Source organism: Malania oleifera, chromosome 2, assembly GCF_029873635.1.
Source record: "Malania oleifera isolate guangnan ecotype guangnan chromosome 2, ASM2987363v1, whole genome shotgun sequence".
Classification (NCBI taxonomy): Eukaryota; Viridiplantae; Streptophyta; class Magnoliopsida; order Santalales; family Ximeniaceae; genus Malania; species Malania oleifera.
This window is the reverse complement of record NC_080418.1, coordinates 49,721,769-49,742,090: the sequence shown is the minus strand read 5'-3', so window position 1 is coordinate 49,742,090 and position 20,322 is coordinate 49,721,769. Positions and strand designations below refer to the sequence as shown.

Here is a 20,322-nt window from a genome sequence, read left to right as displayed (position 1 = left end):
AGTTTAAAAGTGAAAACAAAATAAAATAAAATAAAATGCATGAGAAAGAGTCTTTGAGTCTTTGTTTTTCTCTATGTGAAATGCATGAGAAAGATTTAGCATTGACCACTAAAATACAAATTTTCATCTTATAATTATTTTTACCGTTATTTTATAAAATAAAAAGAAAAAATGTAAAAATGTACTAGAACTAAGTTATTTTTGAAGGTACTAAGCATACTAGAAGTCATTCGCGAAAAACCTAACACAAATATCAAGTTGTTTGTCTCATCGAGTCCAAAGAAGTAAAATGTTAGATCCCAAGTACACTCTCAATGGTCATTGACGTGAACTTGGGGCTAAGGATTAGGAAACAAGACTTCTTGATGTCATTTTTGGTGTTGTGCAATTAGAGGCAAGATAATTTTTTAAGTATATTGTTATGTACTAAATATTTGTGTGCGATATGTTATTTATTTATTTATTTTTTATAGACTTCGTTGAAATTAGAATTTAGATATGTGAGGATCATAATATTATGCAATCAAGAGGTAGCTTTAATTAATTTCACAACTGTGTGCGCCATATTTTGAGCCTGATTTCATGGATAAGGAGTATTATTCATTTTCAGCTCAAATTATAACAATGCATATTTTATTTATTTATTGAACATGTGTGATTTCTAAAAAAATTTATGTGTGTTGTGTAAAATATTTGATTTTGGTGAAACACAAGATTAACGAAATATATTATATTTTTTTCCATTCAATTATAATTTTTTAAAGTAAAAATACTTTTGAAAATTAGAATAATGTTTCAAATTGTTATAAAAAATGTAAAAAATAAATAAATAGAGACGTGACAGAAATTTATATGGTTCGATTATGCCTACTCTACGGACGAATGAGATCAAAACTTCACTATCATGGAAGGAATTACAATATGATATGAAACCGGCTTGTATCATATATTTCTATCTTCTCTTTATCTCTTTTCTTCTTTTTATATGCCCTACTTGCATGTAAATGAGTATTCAAGCATGCAATGTTTATATAAGCATATAAAAATATGTGTTACAAATGTGAGGGGTAGGGTATTCTTTTATAAGATAATATGGATACCAATGCATTTATTGGGACGGAAACGAAAGTGATGGAAGATGGGAGTGACATCTACATTTCTCTTAACCCAAATCAATTACTTTTAAAATTAAATATGGTTTATTAATCAAATCTGACAGTGCTGGCACGTGAGTTGCACGTGCATTTACTTTTAGCGAAGATAAGCGAGTCTAGTATGAATTGATCAATCCACCGTTTTTCATATCAAATCCCCCCTTTGGTGATGGGCTAGTCGGCAAACAATTCGAAGGGGAACTGAAGAAACGCCGCGAATCCACCTGCACTCTGCCAAACCTAGGTGTGGATCTGCAGACGAAACTCCTCGGCTTTCTCAAGATTTGCCCCCAGTTCCTCGCTTCTGTCGCTTCGTCGCTTCGCTGGGCAATTTTCCCGAGGCCCAAAATGGCTGCTGCCTCTTCTTCTTCTTCTCTTAAGAAGTTGCTTCCGCTGGGAAGACTCTCAAGAGCTCTGAAGCCGCCTCCTTCTTCTCGTTCTTCTTCTTCTTTGGTTTCATTTTTGTCCCATAGATTGAACCAATCATCTACTCCTTTCTTGAATTTTCTCGAAAATTCGATTTACAAATCTCCTTTGTCAATAGCTTCCAAAAGTTTATGCTCCCGCCCTTTGAATCATGACGACGAGTCTCAAGGCCCCGCCGCCATTGACTATCGGTGCGTAATTTCTGTCTGCCTTGTTTGGTTTCTGAGAAACTTAACGAAAATAAAATAGCTAATGCAAAAGGATGTGGGTTTTTTGTTTGTATCCGAGTGGTTTACCAGATAAGAAAAAACTCGCTCCGGCCGAAGCTAAAAATTGTTGCGTTAGCTTTAGTTGAGTGGAGGTCTTTGTTTAATCAGCTGGGATGTACGTGATTCATTAGTACTTTTGTGAAACTAATTAGAAATTATAGGGCTTATTAGTGAAGTGAAATAATTCGACTTATGCTGTATGATAAAAAATTAGAAATTTTGTGATTATCAGTAAAACGAAGCTTTAATGTGACATATATAGGTTGGTGATAAAATGTTGGAAAAGAAAAAGATGATTTAGGATTTTCAATTTGCAATTTTTTCATTTTCGGTTATTCATACTGTCCAATGATGGAATCACCTCCGACCGAAGAAATATTATATATATATATATATATATATATATATATATATATATATATTCTTTCTCCTCCTCTTTTTAACGGCTACTCTACAGTTATAAAATATTGTCGACATATCCATTAAAAACATTTTTTTTACACGCATAGAAGGATGATAAAATCTCCTTTTTAGAATCATTTATATTTTTATTGTTAATTTGGTAGTCATGAGATACAATGATTTTGCTAATGATTAATGTGACATACAGTTCTTTGCTGCAGGAGGATGAGTTCCACAGGCTAGCTGATTCCACACTAAATAATCTACAAGAGAGATTTGAGGCGAGTGATTTTATGGACTTGTTCAAATTTTTATTTAGTTTTATTTTATTTTTATGTTGGTTTGACTTTTACATATGGTGTAGCAGATTTCCATTTTAGCATTAGAGTTGAGACTAAAGAACTAGGTATACCAATTATTGGCGTGGACTATTCTTGGGTTTTCGACAATTCTACAATTTATTTGATATCTAGCAATTCTTTATATCAAGACTAGTGCAATTTTAACATGTTTCTGACACAAATTAGGCTAATGTTAGGTGCAATTATTCTCTGGATTGCTTGTGTTTATATATTTTTTTTAATTGGTTTATGGTTTTGGAGTATTTTAAAGTTCTATGATAGTATGATCTAATTGTTAGACTGTATTTAATGAAATACTTAATGCAAGTTTCATGTTTCTGATGTAAACGGGGCTAGCATGCAGCTCCTACTGATTCATAATCCCTTCAAAACTTTACACTGCTTTGATTTCTATGGATCATGTGTTCACATATATTTTCTAAGCATGATGGGCATTGGCAGTTCATTTTAATTGATATATTTTCTTGGTGTTGGACAGGAATATGCTGATTGCATCCAAATTGATGGCTTTGACATTGACTACGGGGTCAGGATCATTAGTGTAAAAAGTTTTTTGATTCTTCTTAAAGGTCTTGTATTTGTTTTACCATAAACTTTGTATGTGTTTTGCAGAACCAGGTTCTAACCCTGAAACTCGGCACTTTGGGCACGTATGTGGTAAACAAACAAACACCGAACAGACAAATTTGGCTCTCTTCCCCAGTGAGGTATTAGCTGCCCATCATTCTTGATTACTCTTTACAAATTTAACATGCTATTTTGTAGATTTAGAACTACACATAACTGTCACACACCACGTTAGGATATGCGTTGTTTTTGTCGTCTTGCTTGTTTATAAGATTGCTTTTGTACTTTACCTTTTCTCAGTTCCATGTTAATAATCTTTGCCATTTATATTAAAACATTGTAGCACATTTTGTGGGCCTGTGATGTGTTTTAGATCCTGTATTCTCTCTCTCTCTTTCTAACTTTTCCTCCTTTTAAAACTTTTTCTTTGGAGGATTTCCTTCTTTTCTTCCTTTTTCTTTTTTTAAAATATATGAAAAATGAACTTTATTGAGAATGGAAGAAAAGGGGGCACAAAGAGGATGAGGTATCCTCCAAAAAGAAAAATGAAAAAAAAAATTAGGGACGAAAATTACTACAGAAGCTGGACCAGGGAACCAGCACCTGAGAATAACAGAAAAACAGCTCTATTGTTCTGGCAAAACCATGCAATACTGTAAAATACCAACAGGTTCTATCTTGAATGTCTATCTGCATCAACCAGTGGCTATGTAGAGCAAGGAAAAGGGCCTAAACAACTTTGCATTTAAATTTTTTTGATAGAAAATACATTCATTAGATAAAGAACGAATGTACAATCAGGAGAGAAGACATCTCCTTAATGAAATTTGAGAAAAAAACTAAACAAAAAATGGAAAACACAAAAAATACAGCAAACTCAAATCAGTACAGCAAACTCAAATCAGCACATCCTTAGAAGGGACTTCCAATCTCACTGAACATCTGTCAAACATATCCCCTTACAATTTCCATTGCCCTCACTCCACAAAGAAGCCGTGTAAATTATTTTCTTCCACACCAACCAATATGGAATCTTCTTCCCTGAAAAAATACTTTGATTATGTTCCTTCCACAAACCCCATAGCTCTGCATTTAAACAGAGAGCAGTGTGGCGAACTCTATTGGTAGGTAGCAACTCCCACATTTTCTATGAGACAAAAGTCTTGTAGTTATTAGGACACAAGCTTCAGTTGCTGCCTGATGGCAACTGATTGCTGCTGGCACGGTTGGAGCTTCAGGTATACGTAGTCCCCTACCTGAAACAGCTGTTAAGTTGTCTTTTAATAAGACCACTTGTTTCATCCTTTTTGGTTAGGCATATGCCTTCATTGATGACATAATTTGTCTACTCTAGCAACTGCAGTAAGTAGGAGAAAGTGGCCCAAGAAACCTCTGTATTGGCATTTAACTATACAAGGTCTTAAAAGGGGTTATCTTCGGTGCTGTGTGATGGTTGGAATTTTACCACCATTCCACTAAAGCTTACCACTTACTACACCTTTGGTACCTATGAATGGAACGGAATCAAATTTATCGCTTAATTTCATCATATTCTCCATTCAAATATTATCCCTTCAATTCCCAGTCCATTCTGTTCCACTGAAACCAATTTTCTAAGCATTGATTAAGCCTCTTCATTTGCCCATCTGTCAGAGCCAGAGGATGACATGCAGAACTGAGATGACACTTGCCGTTATGGTTTTCTGCTTATGTCCTTCTTAGAAATGTTTCTTTAGAAGATCTGCGGAGAGATTGGGCTGCTTTTCTACTTAAGGTTGTTCAGCAGTGTTTTTCCTTGGTTGTATTTTTTCCTCTCTCCTAATAATACTCTTTGTTTAATGAAAATATTTTAAATGAAGTTGAGAGTGTTGCGATGTCTTGGGAGCGGATGTGCCCCGAGGGAGGTGAGGGAATAAAATATGTGATTTTTGGAATTTGGAGTCGCCACTAACATATTTTTCTTTGGTGCGGTTAGAACACCTAATTACTACTCATTTAAAATTAGTCTCAGTCTGCGTATACCAGAATTGCGATTGGGAGTTTGGTTATGCGAGAGGAAGGTATTAGCATCCCCTACACACCCGTTCTACAAACGGTACCTAATTAATTAAGAATTATCCCCAAATTAAATTTAATAACCTTTAATTTACTCCTTTAAATAAAATTTAAACAAAACAAATAAGTGTACATAATTAACAGGAAATTTGAAAACCCTGGTGTGTTTTAGGGATGTCTAATAAGACCTCTAAAAGAGGGGATCTTGTTAGAAAAACCCTTCTCAGAGCTGATACAGGTGAGGTCTAAAAATATTTCATTGCCTTTTTTATAATCATATGGACACCCCCACAAAAAAATCAAGAAAATCATCAAAAAGTATCTTTTTAAAACGTTCCTGGATTTTTCAAAATCTTTGTAGAATTTTTTTGAACATTTTTGACACTAACAAAAACTTCCGGGATTTTTTAAAGATTTTATTTTTTATTTTTTATTTTGGAAAAAAATCATATCAAGATAACCAAGTTTAACTTTCGAACATCTAATATGCAGAGGATATTAAGCAATAAGGTGTTTCATAAACAATAAGACATTTCAAAGAACTCAACAACCGTTGGGGTAACATATATGGAAACAAGAATAAAAGGGAAACAAAGAAGAAAGGGAAAGAGGATTTAGCTTACCATAAACTGTGTGGGCAGCCCAAGGTTTTTAGCTTCAATTATGACTAGGTTTTCATTGGAAAACCCTAGCCGCTGCCCCCAAGCATCTCTCCTTAACCCTAGCTGCCACTAAAATGACCCTGAAGATAGCCAACTAAAAAAAAACAACCTAACGAAACCCTAAATGACAAGCACACAGCAGCTCCCAAACTAAGCAGCCCCAACATATACAAATAGCAGCCCTATTAACTGCTGCCCATGGATCAAAATAAAAAGCAAAGCAAATATAGTAAGACCCTAGTAGCACCACCCAGCCACCAAGACTGCCATGCGAAGTTGCCAAACTCCCTAACTCCCTTCAAAGCTCATTCCTTTAAACACAAATACACAAGATAAATCAAACAAGAAGCAAACAATCATCAAAGTATAAACATAAAAATGCTATTTTGCATGGAACTCGTACCTTCAAAGCTTACTCCTTTTAAACATAAATACACAAGAGAAATCAAACATGAAGCAAGCAATCATCAAAGTATAAACATAAAAATGCTATTTTGCATGGAACTTATATCTTCAAAGCTGACTCCTTTAAAAACAAATACACAAGAGAAATCAAACATGAAGCAAGCAATCATCAAAGTATAAACATAAAAATGCTTTTTTGCATGGAACTCATACCTTCAAAGAACAAAAATACATAAGAGATATCAAACATGAAGCAAACAATCCTCAAAGTATAAAAAATGTTATTTTGCATGGAACTCATACCTTTTGAAGATGTACTCCTTTTTGTGCGCTTTTTTTTTTGGGTCTCCCCCTAATCGCGAAAACAAAGCATAAGTTAGCATGATAATAATAGAAAAGGGATTACTTTTGAGAACCCAAGTGTCGGGCAGCCCCTACTCTTGAAGCTGCTGCTGCAATGAGGCTGCTGTTGGAGGCACAAAATCAAAGTTGCAAAGTTCCAAATAATTATCCTACCGATCAAAATTAAGAAGAATGAGTCATGAACAACTTGTTAAAATTTCAGCTCTATTGGACAAGAAATCACCATCCGATCGTCTACATCAAGCTGACTGCGCTGGCACCTCTGATCCTGAAGCTGCTGCTGCAATGAGGCTGCTGTCCAAGGCACAAAAACAATGTTGCAAAGCTCCAAATAATAATCCGATCGGTCAGAATTAAGAAGAATGAGTCATGAACAACCTGTTAAAATTTCAACTCCATTGAACAAGAAATCATTATCCGATCGTCTACATCAAGCCGACTACGCGGGCACCTCCGATCCTGAAGCTGCTGTTGCAATGAGGCTGCTGTCCAAGGCACAAACCTAAAGTTGTAAGCTCCAAATAATAATCCGACTGATCAGAATTAAGAAGAATGAGTCGTGAACAACCTGTTAAAATTTCAGCTCCATCGAATAAGAAATCTCCATCCAATTGTCTACATCAAGCCGACTGTGAAGGCACCTCCAATCCTCTCTCTTTCTCTCCTTGGGAGGCCGTGGTCCCCTTTGTGTGGCTGTGCTCTCCCATTGTGGATGCCTTCTTTTTATAGGGCTAAAGCTTCATCCATCATTAAAGAAAATTAGACCATCTAGGGCAAAATTTTTTCTTTCCATGCGTAGTCTTTCCATTCGCAGAGAGTTTCTATTATAGGCTCCATTAGATTATTTGTTTCCATGCAAATATCAAGCAAATTAATTGAATTAGGAAACAAAATGTTGTTCTTTATTGAAAATCATTCGATTTAATTGTAGATCAATAAATTTTTAGGAAATAAATTTCTTCTTTATTGCTTTATTTTCCTCTAATCAGTGCGTGTGTTCAAGCACCAGCCGGACCAAGCTGAATATTCTGACATATTCCCTTTTGTATTTTTATTCCCATGTACAATGTATTCCCTTGTATCTTTATTCCAATTGATGCAATAAATACGAGGAATTGATTTTTCAATAATTGCTTTTAGGGGACTTGGTTGCAAAAGGGGTTTAATTAATTCTAGGAAACAAAAAGACTCAATTTTAAAACAAAAGGGACTCGACAGAAAAGGACTTTAACACAAAAAAGGTCCTAATTTTAAAAATGACTTAAATTTTAAAATAAAAAGGGCTCAATATCAAAATAATAGGGACTTAATAAAAACAGGAACTTAAAGGACTCGGTAACAAAAGGACTCAATTTCAACTCACAAGGGCTCAATAAAAAAAGACTTAATAAAAAGGGTTCAATTTCAAAATAGCAAGGACTCTTAATAATAACAGGACTCAATAAGACTTTTTTTTTTTTTTTTTCAAAAAGGACCCTCAAATTTCCAAAATATAAAATTGACCCCTCTTTATGTAAATTACCACGTTGTTACGAAGGGTCCCCACAGACTCTCCACAATGTAAGGAAATGAACAGTAAAGGGCCCATACACTGAGAGGAAAAGAGAGGGAGTTTTTTCTCAGTTTATCTTTTAAAAAAAAAAAAAAAAAATATTAACTAATACCTTTTTTGGGAAAATAATTTCCAGAATGACTCTGACGTAATCTTGTTGGACTAAGTAGCGAGATTTGCCACGTGTCACGCCCAAGATAAACATAAGCAAATCTTACTACTTGCTCTAGCTTGATTTGCTTGCTACGCGTCTAGATCAGATTGAACTGCCATTTAAATCTCGCTGGACCAAGTAGCGAGATTTGCTGTGCATATGGAATTTTTTATGTTCTTTTTATTTATTTATTTATTATAATAATGATTAATTAAATTATTGGAGAGAAGAATCATTTATTAATTTAAATTTTCACATAAAATAAATTACATTTTGAATTTAGTTAAAAAAAGTATTTTTATCATAAATTAATATAACAATCATATATTATAAAAATAAAATAATAGAAATTTTCTATTTATTTAAAATTGAAGATTTCTATTATTTTATTGAATAGAAAATATTTAAATATTAATTAAAAATAATTATTATTGAAATTATTAACAAAGAATCTTAATTATTCTAATTTGTTATCTTTTTTTTACTTCTTCTGGCTTCCTTCCCTTCCACAAAATCTTGGATGCAAATAGAGCCTAACAGTTTTGTCCATTCTACAAATCTACAAAATTATCCAAGAAATGACCCTCATCTGAGAGTTTTTTTGAAGGCTTTAGTTTTAGATCCCAGTGCCTATTTATTTGCATGGTTAAGAGGAACTTATCATCATCCCCTTTCTTTGTAACACCTTGCACCATGCAAGACAACCCCCCACTAGGCAAAAGGAACTAGCAAACAACATCGATACTACCTTACTCTACCTTAAGAATACCATTCCAACTATCACTTGGAAATCATCCATCGACACTATGAAATTTGAATGTCCCACCCACTGTCCAAGCTTCATAGTCACTTGCTTGGCTACTTGTAGAGTACGCTGAGCCGCGGAACTGACCACTTCTACACGTCCGAAGTCCTCCAAGTTCAAGTTGAGTCTATATGCTTCTAGCTTTGAGACAAAGTTATGTGTAGCCCTAGTTTCCACCATTGCAGAGGTCCTCTTCCCGTTGATTCGCAGATCCAGAAACATAAACTCATATATTGGGGTAACTTTTGTTCCTTCTTCCTACCTCTCCAACACGTAGACTAACTGCATTGCACACATTCTTGGGGTCATCATCATCATCTCCATCTACCCCCTCTACAATGGAAGCTTGCAAGACATTGAGCGATGACTTGTGATAGCAATCAACAACTTTGTGAGGGCCTTAACATAGTTAGTCAAGGCCCAATCTCATCCGGTAAACTAGGTGAAGGCACAATCTCATCTAGTGTTACACGCAGAAACTCCTTGGACATTTTCCCATTTCGATCATTTGGTACCGTTTTCGAAGCTACCTCCAGTGACTGCATTGAAAAGACTGAAAAACATATTTCAAACCCAACTACAACTAGAAAAGATTGGCTTATGGTTTAAAAAAAAAAAATAGATCTTAACTTTTGTTATTAGTATTCATAGTTGGGAACAAGCTCAAACACAGAATTGAAAGGCTCAGCACATCTTGGTGTTATCACGACTAACAATGTGTTTATGGGTTTTTTTGTTATTACTATACCTATTCTTATCAATTCAGTATTTAAGATAGCATAAAATCTTACTTCGGTTACCTACAAGACAACCTAATGTTAATACAAAAGTCAAAATGAAGTCTCCGATATCTAAGCTTACAAAATTTCTTATATCTAAGCTTTTCTTGTTTTACTTTTGTATTAACATTAGATTGTCTTGTAGGAAACCGAAGTAAGATTTTATGCTATCTTAAATACTAAATTGATAAGAATAGGTATAGTAATAACAAAAAAACCCATAAACACATTGTTAGTCGTGATAACACCAAGATGTGCTGAGCCTTTCAATTTTGTGTTTGAGCTTGTTCCCAACTATGAATACTAATAACAAAAGTTAAGATTTATTTTTTTTAAAAAAGCCATAAGCCAATCTTTTCTAGTTGTAGTTGGGTTTGAAATATGTTTTTCAGTCTTTTCAATGCAGTCACTGGAGGTAGCTTCGAAAACGGTACCAAATGATCGAAATGGGAAAATGTCCAAGGAGTTTCTGCGTGTAGCATTGGATGAGATTGGGCCTTCGCCTAGTTTACCGCCACTAGATGAGATTGGGCCTTGACTAACTATGTTGAGGCCCTCACAAAGTTGTTGATTGCTATCACAAGTCATCGCTCAATGTCTTGCAAGCTTCCATTGTAGAGGGGGTAGATGGAGATGATGACGATGACCCCGAGAATGTGTGCAATGCAGTTAGTCTACGTGTTGGAGAGGTAGGAAGAAGGAACAAAAGTTACCCCAATATATGAGTTTATGTTTCTGGATCTGCGAATCAACGGGAAGAGGACCTCTGCAATGGTGGAAACTAGGGCTACACATAACTTTGTCTCAAAGCTAGAAGCATATAGACTCAACTTGAACTTGGAGGACTTCGGACGTGTAGAAGTGGTCAGTTCCGCGGCTCAGCGTACTCTACAAGTAGCCAAGCAAGTGACTATGAAGCTTGGACAGTGGGTGGGACATTCAAATTTCATAGTGTCGATGGATGATTTCCAAGTGATAGTTGGAATGGTATTCTTAAGGTAGAGTAAGGTAGTATCGATGTTGTTTGCTAGTTCCTTTTGCCTAGTGGGGGGTTGTCTTGCATGGTGCAAGGTGTTACAAAGAAAGGGGATGATGATAAGTTCCTCTTAACCATGCAAATAAATAGGCACTGGGATCTAAAACTAAAGCCTTCAAAAAAACTCTCAGATGAGGGTCATTTCTTGGATAATTTTGTAGATTTGTAGAATGGACAAAACTGTTAGGCTCTATTTGCATCCAAGATTTTGTGGAAGGGAAGGAAGCCAGAAGAAGTAAAAAAAAGAAAACAAATTAGAATTATTAAGATTCTTAGTTAATAATTTCAATAATAATTATTTTTAATTAATATTTAAATATTTTTTACTCAATAAAATAATAGAAATCGTCTATTTATTTATGACTGTTATATTAATTTATGATAAAAATAATATTTTTAACTAAATTACAAAATGTAATTTATTCTATGTGAAAATTTAAATTAATAAATGATTCTTCCCTCCAATAATTTAATTAATCATTATTATAATAAATAAATAAAAAAGGAGAACACAAAAAATTCCATATGCATAACAAATCTCGCTACTTGGTCCAGCGAGATTTTTTTAAATTTGCTGCACCAAGTAGTGAGATTTAAATGGCAGCTCAATCTGTGGCGAGTAAGTCTCGCCAGACCAAATGGCAAGATTTGCCTATGTTTATCTTGGGCGTGACACATGACAAATCTTGCTACTTGGTCCACCGAGATTTGTTTAAATCTCGCTGGACTAAGTAGCGAGATTACGTCAGAGTCATTTTAGGAATTATTTTTCGAAAAAAGGTATTATTTAATATATTTTTTTGAAAAAAAGATAAACCGGGAAAAAACTCAAAAGAGAGGTCCAGTTAAAATTTGGGCGTCTGCAGAGAGTACACAGCCTTAAAATAATGCTTGCCAGAACTGATGAAAAGAGATCTTATCTCTATCATATAGATTCCAGCAGGCCAAAAGTTCTTCTCTACCTCTCTCGTTTCTTGCATGGGGAGATTTCTGCAATGAGTCCAACACGACCTTTGACGTATGTGCAAATGCAACTGCTGATGAGATTTGGATCATGGTGAGAGGGACAGGGAGAATGAATATTCTAAGATTGATTAAGAATCAAGAGCATTGGGTGGCAGATCATTTTGGGAAAGGAACATTTGAGTAGATTGCTACAGAGAAATACCATCAAGGATGAATGGTCGCATCTGCCCTCGCAATTCAGAAGGGAGTGCTGAATTGTGAGGACAGTGGCGAGACCTCTCAGAATAAGGGTCCATGATGCTGCAGAGATGCAGAGGAGGTACATTTTTGCAGAGTTGAAACACTGCCAAAAAAGAAAAGAAAAATATGTGGGGAAGATGTTGGTAGCAGATGAGGCAGAAAAATTTGCCAAAAAAAATTTTTGAATGGGATCCTTCCAACTGAAGTTGTTTAGTCCTAGGACTACCATTAGGAGTTGCCACAGGATGAGAGAAGGTACGAGGTGGAAATTTCGGATCATTCTGTGGTCAGCGTTAGTGTGAAGCTTTACAGGTGAAGATTTGATCCGCAGCAGAAATGAAATGCAAAGGTGAGTGGTGAAAAATTGGGGTTCAGGAGTGGGAGAGTTGGGCTTAGGGTGTATGATATGAATTGCACTCTCTTCCTATTTGCATTTAATAGGAAGAAGGATGTGAAGAAGGTTCTGCAGAAATGGTAGACGTTTGAAGGGAGCAACTTTTTCTTGATTGGTGGAATCTAGTGGCAATTATTCATAGAGAGGGGCTCATGCATTTGTGGGGTGAAAAAATCTTTAGTGTGCTTGGAGATCTTTGGTGGGGCTTCCTGGATATTGAGTAAGCAGCTAGGCATTGTACAGTCCAGGTGGGCCCAAAGTGAAGATCAAGTTTGATGGCAGATCCATGATGGTGGAGGTTGGATGGAGAAGCTGGTACTAAGCAATCCATGTTTTGTCAGAATCTGTACTGGATTTTTAAAGGGATGGAGTAAGTATGGGGTGGAGGCCTTTACATGCAGGATGGGTAAGCTTATAGGATCGAGATTATATTCTAAGACAGATGGAATCCATTTACAGAAATAGGATGCTAATTCAAATATGAAGACTAGAGAGGCAGGTGAGGCTGGGAATGCTACCAGAGGGAGGGTAATTTGGCCCAACAAAAGTAAACAAATTGAGGAGGCTAATGAAGACTAGGTTGATACACTGGGCTGATCTTATTCAAAAGAACTGAAGGATCTGGGGAGGGAAGGGGAGCTTCAGGAAAGAGATGCCTGTTTGAAGGACTTAGAGAATAAAAAGACTTATCTCACTAGGGTGGCTCAACATACTTATGTTTGGGGCTTCTTATTATGAGAATTGGAAGTGGGAGAAAGGACACGAGCAGGCGTATTACACTCCATCCTTAATTACCCTTTCAAATGAGGAGATGGAAGTCTTTAGATGGGGATTGTTGGGTATGCGTGGAATTAAGGGGGAGGACAGTATCTTGTCAATTAAGAATAAAGGATATGAAGAGACAGAGAATCAAGTTGAGTTTGAGTCAAAATTAAGGCTTGAAAGCTGTGACCATGGACTACCTATGCTGGTAAATAAAGATCTGAAGGAATTGAACAAAGGAAGAAAGGAGGTAGGTGCAGATCTTGTCTTGGAATGCAGATCATTGGAGGTTCTAGCTGCAGAATCCTGGGAGGAAAGCAATGGGGAGCAGAAGTTTTGAAGAAAATGACACAAATTTGCGAAGTGGTGGGTGTGAAGATGAGGCTTTCACGTTGTTTACAAATGTCAAGAAAAAAAAGGAGGAAAAGGAATTTTGAAAGGTGGTTAGAAGGTTGAGGAGAGGAGAAAAAGAGGAGAGGATTGAGAAGATTATGGTGTTCCATCAATTATGCTAGGAACATTATTAATGCAGTAAGTGATTTTTAGATCTGTTGGAAGATGAAGTTTAAAATTATATCTCGGAATGCAAGGGGCCTGAATGGCTGGTAGAAGGGAGCAGCCTTGAATAGCATTTTTGGAGGAATGAAAGGTGGATTTAGTTTGCTTGCAGGAAACAAATATGGGAGGTTTTGATAAAACGGAGATTGGAGCCTTATGAGGCATTGAATGGTTGGACTGGTGTGGGATAGCTTGGATTATACTAGTTATATGTCTCGATGCTGATTTCTGCCCCTGTGTGACATGGCGAGATTGGGTGGAGGGATAAGAAAGTGACAACGTGAAATGGCCACTTCATCTTTTGGGGAAAGGAGAAAATGAAGACAAACTTGATGATCTATGAAAAAAAAGAGATGGATTTGGGAGTCTTGTTACGTCTAAGGAAAGTCTTAGAAGAAATGGATGTTATCCTTGTGCGGCAAAATCAAACATCATAGATGGTGAAATTTTGCGATGGAAGGGGTGGACCATGGTCTGTATTGTTAAGTTAAGCCACATGGCTCAAAAAGTGAGGAAGGAAAGTGCGAATATTTCCCTTGTGCACCAAAACCAAACACCAAGAATGGTGTGGTTTGGGATGGAAGGGATGGCCCATGATTTTTATTATGTAGCCCTAAGGTTTTGAAAAATAAAAGAGGAAAGGTGTCTCATAATCGGGAAATTATACAGGGGGATCTTCTCTTCCATGTGTTCGTTTGCCTGTTTCCTAAATTCTAAATATGTTGGAAATGGGTCCTCTTTTTGTGTGTCTAATATTAATGAATGTATGGCCAATTTGATTCATGTTTATCATTTAAAATATAGGTACACGGACGCATGGAGGGGCAGGTCCCCTGTATAATTTCTTCTCAGAATCCTAGCTTCAAAATTTGAAATGAATGGGGGGAAAGAATTTGATTTCAAATCAAGATGTTTAGAAAAAAAAAGTCTTTGATTCCTTGGTTTGGCAGAGATATCTTGACTTCCAAAATCCAAAATGGGGAAGGAAAGAATTCGAACTTTAAAATTAAGATCTTAAATAAGGGAAGTTTGTGAAGATTTGATTTGGCAAAGAATATCTTAACTTCAAAATTCAAAATGGGGGAAGGAAAGAATTTGAATATTAAAATCAAGATCTTCTTGAAAAAAGAAGTTTGAAGATTTTATTTGACAAACAACATCTTAGCTAGTTAAAAATGATGAAGGAAAGGTTTCAAATTTAAGATAAAGATTTTCTTAAGAAAGGGAAGTTCAGAGATTTGATTTAGCAAAGAATATTTTAAGTTCCAAATCCAAAATGGGGAAGGAAAGAATTCAAAATTTTAAATTAAGATCTTATTAGAAAAGGGAAGCTTTGAAGATTTGATTTGTGCACAGAATAGGGGTGTACACGGTTCAGTTTGGTTTTTGCCAAAACCGCCAACTGAACCGAACTCCTCGGTTTCAAAATGACTGAACCGAAACTAAACCGTATACCGTTGGTTTATGAACAAACCAAACCGTGAACTTTGAGGTTTGGTTTGGTTATTTTCAGTTTTTCCGAATTTTAAACTATCAAGCAACAAAAACATTACTTGAGCCCAAGTTGGGCTGCATCAATAGGCCACAGCCCATTATATAACTCCTGGGCCAAGGCTTTAATTGCAAAGCCTAAAACATGAGACATGTTGAAAGGAGGATCCAAATAAAATATATAAGGTGGGGATACTTGTTTTCTTCCCATTTCCAACCGATGTGGGACGGCCAGCATCTTGTGGTTCCTGCATCGTATATTCTTCTCTCTGGTTTTCTGCATGAGAAGGCCGCCGCCTACTGGGAAGGGCTGCAGGCTAGATTGTGGAATAAATTAATATTATGATCTCCACTTAGATTCTCCAGATTTACATATATACCTGAGGCTGATGGGCATTGTGAATACCAGATTATGGAATAATATTAATCTCCACTTAGATTCTCCAGATTTCATGTCCCTGTAAATTTGACATCACACGAATTGAAGCTGTTGGGTTTGAGGATGAATGTCATGGTGAATGTCACCCAGAATCATCCATTCACTTCCTTCTTCTTCCATGTTCTGTTTTCTTTTCTTATAATTTAAAAACACCACAACAATGAAAGTTCAGTAGAAATATATTAATTAATTTTGACGCCATGGAAGCTTCGCCTATTAGGAGAGAGTTCTTCTATTCGGTGACGGTGCCTTTGTCCTCGACAATTTGGTGACGGAGCACATGGGCAGTTAGTGAGGGATGCTGTGGAAGTCATTGTTTGGCGAGGCTCTCTCGCCGGAGTTCATGGAGTTGGAGTCGTCGAACATGTCGGCGGAAGATTTGAAGGCCCAAATGGCATCAAGCTTGGAAAGAAAAATTTGGTGCTGAATGCTGATTACCCAGATCTGAGGATGCAAACAGCTCCGGGACTGGTTGAAAAAAAGGAATCCTAAGGATTTCATTATCAGCCAAAAAAGAAAGAGAAATCAACTGAGGAAATGCAAAAAAAAAAAGGCCTAATTTGCCCATAAGATGAATTCAAAACCCTAAAGGGGGTCCCTAAGCACTCTTTCTTTGATCTCTTTCTTTTTTCATATTTTTTTTGGGGATTTTTTCTATAATTTTCTGCATTTTGTTTTTGAACTTTCATGCATTTATGGGAATATTTTGGGATTTTTAGGAACTTCTCTACCAAAATAAAATAAAATAAACCAACTAAATAAAGCACACAAAAAGTAGTAGTAGTAGTAGCAGTAGTAGTAGTAGTAATAATAATAATAATAAAAAAATATACTATTAGCAATAGTTATAAAAATAAATAAACAGTTAAAACACCCTAGAAAAAATAAGAATTTTTTTTTTATTAATTTTATTTTTTTTGATTTTTTTTTTTGGAAATTTGAGAGATGTTTATGATATTTTATTGCATTTTCCATCTAATTAGAACTCACCTCTTTCTTGCTTTCTCTCTCCACTCTCCTAGATATCTTTTTCTCTAACTCTCTCAACACTTGGAGCCATGGACGCTGCCACTTCTTAATTCAGTTAAGAAATCACTGAAAACCCTAGGCGTGGAGTAAAGCACATTGAAACATGGGATTTAAAGAGGCTGTTGAGGATATTAGGAGGAGGAGGAAGAAGGAGCGTGTTTTTAAGTTGGATTTTGAAAAAGCGTGTGATAGAGTGAGCTATAACTTTTTGGATAAGATTTTAGTGAGGAAGGGGTTTGGAGAAAGATGGTGTAGATAGATGAAAGGTTGTATGTCTAATGTGAATTTTGCAGTCATAGTGAATGTTGAGCCTAAATCTTGGTTTAGGGCCTCGAGGGGGATTAGACAAGTGGATCCTCTTTCTATGTTTTTGTTTGTGTCAGTGGCTGATGTTTTGAGTGGGTTGTGGTTGATAGGGCGGTGGATGGAGGTTTTGTGAAAGGTCTTAAAGTGGGCAGGGAGGAGATCATGGTGTCACACCTTTATTTTGAGGATGAACTATCTTTTTCTTGGAGGATCATAAGCCTTTTTTCCTAAATATATTGGGCTTGCTCAAATTTTGGGAAGGATCTTGAGTTAAGATTAATATGGAAAAGAGTGGTATTGCGGTTATTAACATACCTGCAAAGGGTGTTAGCGAATTGGCCTTGGAAGTTGGGTGTGCTGAGTTGGGGTGGCCAATGTCCTATCTAGGGGTTCCATTGGGGGTGCAATCTAGAGTAGCTAGTTTTTGGGATCTGGTGGGGGAGAGAGTGTCCAAGTGTTTAGATGGGTGGAAGGGAGCCCTTTTTCTTTGTGAGGGAGGAGTACTCTAATTCAGGCTTGTCTTTCTAGTATTTCATTGTATTTTCTGTCTATTTTTAAAATTCCAACGGGAGTCACTAGTAAGATTGAGAGAATTATGAGAGATTTTCTTTGGTTTGGCTAAATGGCTTTTGCAGTTCCTGTTAGAGGTTCTTCCTTGTGGCATAAATTTATCAAAAGTAAGTTTGCACTTGATGGGATGGGTGCAACACTAATTTGGGTTCTTGATGTTCTTTGGAAAGCCCATGGAAAGCTATTTCCCAAATTTACCCTCTCTTTATTCCCCATACCAATTTTTTTTTGCGCAAGGGCTGGAATATCCATTTTTTGGAAAGACCTTTGGTTGGGGAATACTGCTTTGGTCACCTCTTTTCCTTGCCAATTTCATTTGAGCTCAAGGCAAAATGATCCCATTTCTTCGTTTAGTGTAGATTCGGGCAGTACTCTACCTTGGGATTTTCATTTTAGGAGAGCCTTGAATGATAGGGAAACTATTGAACTATCTTCTTTGTTGGTTATGTTGAACAATTGTAGGGTATCTTCTGAGGATTATAGTTGATATTGGTTGTTGGATTTCTCAAGTGTTTTTTCTTGTAAATCTTTTTGTGATTTCTTAGTTTGTACCAATTTCTCCCTTCCACTCTACGAAGTAATCTGGAAGGGCAAAATCCACCCCCCCTAAAATTGAAGTGTTTCTTTGGTTGGCTGGGACTTGCTGTTGATGAGGAGACTTTTAAAGGCACCCTCTCTTGATATATCTATGCTTTGTTTTGATTGTTCATAATCTATTTTTCATCTTTTCTTGCATTGCGGTTTTTCATGGAAGGTTTAGGACAAGCTATTCGATTATTTTGGCGAAAACTGGGTTTGTCCTAGAACAGTGGAGGAGTTCCTGGTAATATCTTTTGTGGAGTTTGGGAGGAAAAGGAAGGAATTGTTTTATGGAATTTTGCTTTATTTGCAGTGTCTTGATATTGGGGCTTGTGGAAGGAGCGTAACTTACATATTTTTTTAGGGAAAAAGATTCCATATTGGTTGGTCTGGAAAAAAAGTGCTTTTATGGCTTCTGAGTGGTGTGGGCAACAGAGATTTCAGGGGGATGTGTATTTCAGATATTCAGCATGATGGACAGTCTCTTCTAAGGGCATGCTGATTTTAGTTTGCTGCTTTGTTTTTTTTAATTACTTTTTTTTTTTTTTTGGTTTTTCTGGGGATTCCCAGATTTCGTTAAGTATATGTCTTCTCTCCTGATTATGCATTCTTTCTATTTCCAATGAATATCTTTTTCTATAAAAAAAAAGGGATTTAATGGAATAATTAGAGGCTTGTTTGAAGGAAAATATTCAATTATTGGCAAAAAAACACATTGAAACATAGACTCATCCTTCTAACAAATATTGAATCTAATATCCCAACTCAATCAAAAACCAAGTATGAATGAGATTATAACATGCTTATTTGATGTACTAGAATTAACAAAACCACAACCATGCATATAGATGTTCATCATATTACAAAAAAAACTATATTGGGCCTAGCATAATCATAAAACTCCTAGTAATACATGTTTCAAGCACAAACAAGATAAACAAAGCTAGTGAAGGGGTGTGGAACATACCTTGCAATGGAGATTCCTTTCAAACTTCAACAAGAAACCCAAATAAGAAAGCCCCCTTTGTGCAATATAACTTCCTTCCTCCAAGAGAAAGGCGAGTTCCAAACTCAAGGTAGTCTCCCTCCCTCTCAATGGGCGTAAGTTTTCTCTCACCTCTTCCTTCTTTTAATGTGAGCGTTCTTTCGCTCTTGCTTGCCATTTTTGAACATGCACTTATCTTTTATTTATAAAAAATATTAGGGTTTGCCCCAAATTCCCTCTTCTAAGAGTACCTTTAGTGGTAAAAAGTATTGCCACCTTATCCTGTAGGGTGTTTAAGCAACACCTTACACTAAATCCTACAAGGACAACGCTATCTGAGTTAGGGATAGCCCTCTATTTCAATAATAGAGGGCTCAAACGATAAAAATTGGAGTGAAATTTTATCCTGAACCCAAGATGTGTTGGTGAAAAATCTAGGATAGGGGGAATGGAAGGAAAGCCCAATTACTGAGCCAAGAATCGCTTGAGGCTAGTGGTAATCCGGTAATTTCCTTAAAGACCTAAGACTAAGCTCGGTCAAATTGGCCATCGATAGTTGGAGTGTACGTTCAAAGGGGGCAAGCAAGACTGAGAGGAAACTCACGTTAAAGGAGGAACAAGTGAGAGAAATTTTACACTTATTGAGAGGGAGGAAGACTTGGGTGAGTTTGGAACTCACCCTTTCTCTTTGAGGAAGGATGTTATACTAAGCAAAATGGGTTTTCCTATTTGAATTTTCAGCTGAAGTTTGAAAGGATCTTCACAGGAAGGTATGTTCCACACCCTTTCATACTTGAAACATGTGTTAGTACTTTAATAGGAGTTCTATGGTTATGCCAGGCCCAAGATAGGCCTTTTTTCTTGGTGATGTGATGAACATGTCTATGGATGGTTGTGGAAAAGTTTATTCTAGTCTATCAAATAAGCATGTTTTAGTCTTGTTCATACTTGGTTTTTGATTGATTTGTGATATTTGATTCAATATTCGCTTGTTAGAAGGATGAGAGTCTAG

General features: G+C 36.2%; 1 protein-coding gene across 2 annotated transcripts in view; it reads left to right on the top strand.

The window, feature by feature from the left end:
• Positions 1-1,281: 1,281 nt before the first annotated feature.
• LOC131149474 (frataxin, mitochondrial) overlaps positions 1,282-20,322 on the top strand; it is a 28,267-nt gene continuing 9,226 nt past the window's right edge. The window contains exons 1-4 of one of the 2 annotated variants that reach the window (XM_058099930.1): positions 1,282-1,771; positions 2,460-2,532; positions 3,092-3,139; positions 3,226-3,320. In XM_058099930.1, coding sequence (XP_057955913.1) covers positions 1,503-1,771; positions 2,460-2,532; positions 3,092-3,139; positions 3,226-3,320 — 485 coding nt within the window. In that variant the 5' untranslated portion in view covers positions 1,282-1,502. The remainder of the gene's footprint in view (positions 1,772-2,459; positions 2,533-3,091; positions 3,140-3,225; positions 3,321-20,322) is intronic. The other variant, XM_058099929.1, reaches the window with a different exon arrangement.